The 4,466-nt window shown below is 37.9% G+C and overlaps 1 protein-coding gene across 1 annotated transcript in view; it reads right to left on the bottom strand.

Moving 5' to 3' along the window:
- Positions 1–642: 642 nt before the first annotated feature.
- Positions 643–4,466, bottom strand: part of WDR64 (WD repeat domain 64) — a 156,098-nt gene continuing 152,274 nt past the window's right edge. Inside the window, exon 26 of the mRNA XM_004375854.2 lies at positions 643–722. Within this exon, the coding sequence (XP_004375911.1) occupies positions 643–722 (80 nt within the window). The remainder of the gene's footprint in view (positions 723–4,466) is intronic.

Below are 4,466 nucleotides of genomic sequence, written 5' to 3'. Positions count from 1 at the left end.
AAAAGATGAACCTCTGAAAGTTCATATAACCATTCAAGTTCTACTTATCTAGAGTCATTTCTAGACCAAATATAATAATTTCTGAGTTTTTCTAAGAAGCTAAACATTTTTTTCCAGATAACATATCCCCCAATGAAGAAGCCAAATAGCTAGAGACCCAACTGGTTCATTTTTCTTTTTAATAATAATTCTGTTTGTACACCACATAGCATGACACAAGTAATTTGCCTCTTAATGCATGTTTTCTATTAACAATTCTCAGAATAGGGTGAGCAGTGAGGGAAGGTAATCACTGATAACTCATATTATTTAAATCTATTTATGCTACTGCTTTCATTTTTGTCCTTATTGTCATTTTGCTGACAGTGAACAAGAAACACTACTTATTCATTGAGTGGATTTCAGTAAATGAAAGAAGTTGGCAAACTGGCTGCTTGCTGCTTGCTTGGCATTGGGGGCTGAGGCCATCAGTGCTCCCTGAGCAATCTCCTTCCTCAATAGGATGGCCTGAGAATACGGTGAGGGCTGACAGTATCTGGCGGAAGCTCATTCCCATCCTGTAATAAAGCCCGAGGTATCACCCAGCCCTTGACATCCTATGTGCAGACCAGGCCACAGCAGCATTTTCTCATTTTCCTCTCTTTACTTGGGAATGGATGGGAAGAAGGAAGAAGCCAGATTTATTTGTGGGACAAAATTTCTTTTCAGACTTCTTCTCCTCCCTTGTAACTGTAAAATAAAGGGTATGTCTGTTAGTAACTAGCATTATAAACATAATTTTCCAGAATTAAGTTGCACCACTAATTTATTTAGCAATTTTAATCCTCCTAGAAAGAAAGTGTGGAGTCCCTGGGTGGTGCAAATGGTTAAATGCTTGACCATGAATCGAAAGGTTTGTGGTTCAAACCCACCCAGAGTTACCTCATAAGAAAGGCCTGGCAATATGCTCTTGAACAGTCATCATCATGAAAGCCCTATGGAGCTCAGTTCTATTATGCAATAGATGGGGTTGCCATGAGTGAGAATCTACTCAATGACAACTGGTTTGGTTTTTGGTTAGAAAGAAAGCATAGTTACTTACTTGACAACCCCGTGTGCCTCAAGGGTAAAGTATATTGGAAGTAGGAGATGGGTTCCAGAAACATGTGGTAGGAAGAACAGACACTTTAGAGCTATTTAACAGGGCAGGCATCCATTCTGGGACTTAATTTCCTAATCTGTAAAGATCTGGCTTAAAAAAGCAAAACAATGAAGCTTGCTAGGTTGTTATAAGATTTAGAAATACTATATATTTATGTCATCAGATTCCATGGACTCAGAGAAAAAAAAGCCATCAATTCATGATCACAAAAATAAGAAACAAAAATTGGATTTTTTTGAAGAAATATGTTTAAAAAGTTAAACTCATTTAGTTTTAAAATTCAGATGAAGAAGTGTCCAATTTTGTCAACAATATTCAGCCAAATAATTACAAATACACCTCAATTTGATGTTATGGTCTATTATGAGGAAGGGAAGGAGCCCTGGTGGTATAACAATTAAGTGCTCGGCTGCTAACTGAAAGGTTGACAGTTCGAATCCATCCAGCTGCTCAGAGGGAGAAAGACCTGGTAATCTGCTCCAGTAAAGATCACAGCCTAGAAAACCCTATGGAGCAGTTGTACTCCGTCACATGGAGTCACTATGAGTCCAGGATCAACTAGAGGGCACCTAACGACAACAACTTGGGCAAGGGGAGAGAAAGAAGGAAAAGGGAAGAGTAGATGTGGAGACTTATAAGGCAAAGAAACAGAAGAAGGCAGAGTGAGCTCCCAAGGTGAAGATTCAACTGCCTACAGATTCTATGGGCATGGACTAGTGACTAGAGGGCATATGACTGCTCCTTTTCAGCCCTTAGGTGAGGCTGGAGGCTTCGTTCCTAGATCTGTTACACCCTATCTGAGGGAACTTCCCATGCTGTACAGGTCTTTCCTTCCTTTATTCTCTATTCTTCTTCTTCTTTTTTATTTTAACTTATCCATTCTTTCATTCAAGGAGCCCTGTTGCGCAGTGGTTAAGTGCTTGGCTGTTAATCGAAAGGTTGGCGGTTTGAACCCACCAGCCACTCTGAGGGAGAAAGATGGGCCAGTCTGCTTTCATAAAGATTACAGCCTTGGAAACCCTGTGGACAGTTCTACTCTGTCCTAGAGGGTCGCTATGAGTCAGCATTGACTCGACAGCAACAGATATTCTTTCATTCAGCAAATGGTTTTTTGAGTGTCTCATGCATCAGTCTATTCTAGATACTGGAGTTCCAACAGAGAATAAGTCAGACCAAGTTCTTCTCTTCATGAATCTTACATTCCAGTGGGTTAGAAGCAATAAAAATAAATTCTTATATAATGTAAATGTCGGGTAGTGATCAGAGCTATGAAGACAAATAAGGTAAGGGGATAAGGAGAGATTCTTAAATATTTGTTCTTTGTAAATTCTCACGTGGTCTAGACCCAACAGTTTATCTGAAGGAAAAATAACTTTCTGAATTACATTGCATTGTATTTAAATGTCCAGGCTCTGAAGCTGGGTTTGAATCCTGGCTCTATTACTTGCTTCTTTGGGGAACTTAGACAAATTGCTTATCCTCTGTGCCTCAGTTTCCTCAGTTGTAAAACTACCTCAAGCTGCAGAGGTTGTTGTAAAGATTAAGTGAAAGCATACATATCAATACTCAGTGTCATGCCTGCCACACTAATTTTTAAAATAAATGTTAGCCATTATCATTAGCAATATTACTGAGTTGTAGTTTCTATACTCTTTTCCCATAAAATTGTGAGAGTTTTTCTATCATTCTATCATTTTCCAAATATTCTTTGGAAAAACTATACAGTATGCTATCAGATATACTATCTGTTATTTAGCCATTTTTCCATTATTGGCTATGTCTCCATAACTTTGAAAATGGGTTACACTCCACAGAGCCCACGTTCTCCCCCTTCCTTCCGACATTAAAACTGGGGAGGAGCTATAAACTTACAGTCCGATTGGTTTTCTTGCACTATGGTTAATGTTATGTTTTCTATTCTAAAGAGATTTACAAACCATTTAAAGACATTAATACTTGGCATCAGCATTTCTATCATTTAAAACTGGTGAGTCAAAGACATTAAGACACCTGTTCATATTAAGACGCCTGTTCATGTTTTCTCTTTGCTCATAGGCTCAGTCTATACTGGGAGCTGCTTGATCTATGAAAGGATTCTCAGTGCCTGGCACAGTTTATGACATATGGTGATATTTCCAGGTATTCCGTTAATGTTGGTTTCACTGAATTAAAATTTGAACCCTAAGCTTTCTGAGATCATTATATGCCCGCCTTCCCGGAAGTACTTTTTTATGAAAATAGGTATTTGGTTCATATTTATTGATTTGATTTCATCCACCGTTTTCCAACTTAGGCTGTTTGGATTCCTAAGGTTGCAGACAATCAACATAGTGGTGCTTTAATCTATCCAGCTTTCAGATTTTATTGTCATCTTGCTAACTGCGCAATTTCCTGGAAGAGGGCTTACTTTTATTTTGCAAACTAATTCCAACTCCCTGTCTACCCTTATCTCTTTTCTTCATCAAATCAGAAAAGATTTTTAATCATGGTCTTGTGGCCCGTTTTCCGTTAGCAAATGGAGATATCTGCTCCATTCACCTCTCTTGTGTGATCAATGACCTACCAGAGGGCTAAGAGAAAATGTAAAATCCTTTGAGTTTGGACAAATAAGTTATCACTCTTCATAATCTCTGATAAAGTTAATTATAGTAGTCTCAACTTCTGATTATCTGAGTGTGGATTGTACATTATGTAGATTAACCAATTCTTAATTCTGTATTTTCTTCCCACTGGTGCTTAAGACAGAGCACAGTAGTTAATCAAAAGGTTGGCTGCTTGGAAACGCTATGAGGCAGTGCTACTCTGTCCTATAGGGTCGCTATGAGTCGGAATCGACTTGACAGCGTTGGGTTTTTTTTTTTTTTTTTTTGATGCTTAAGACACATTTGGCATACAAAAGGTGTTTTTTCTGTACCTTAGTGTTTACTTAGAGAATGCAAAGTATATTTAATATTGGACCAGGCAAAACTTAAAGAAAAATGCAAATATGGTGCATAAGATATATGAATTATAAAACTGAATACAAATACTTATTGTGGTAGAATATATATAACAAAACATTTGCCATTTCAACCATTTTTACATGAACGATTCATTGATATTAATTATGTTCGTCATGGTGTGCAACCACCACCTCTGTAAGTTTCCAAATTTTTTTTTATCACCCTTAACAGAAGGTCAGTGCTCCTTGGGCAACAGCTCCTCCTTCCCCCCTCCCACTTGCACTAATAAATTTTAGTCTCTTTGCAGTGACCTATTCTAGATATTTCACACGAGATCATATCATTTTGTGTCTGACTTACTTCACTCGGCATAATGTTTTCAA

The sequence above is a fragment of the Trichechus manatus genome, unplaced genomic scaffold (genome assembly GCF_000243295.1).
Source record: "Trichechus manatus latirostris isolate Lorelei unplaced genomic scaffold, TriManLat1.0 scaffold00039, whole genome shotgun sequence".
Lineage (NCBI taxonomy): Eukaryota > Metazoa > Chordata > Mammalia > Sirenia > Trichechidae > Trichechus > Trichechus manatus.
Note: the sequence above shows the minus strand (reverse complement) of the source record. Positions and strands in the feature narration are given on the sequence as shown.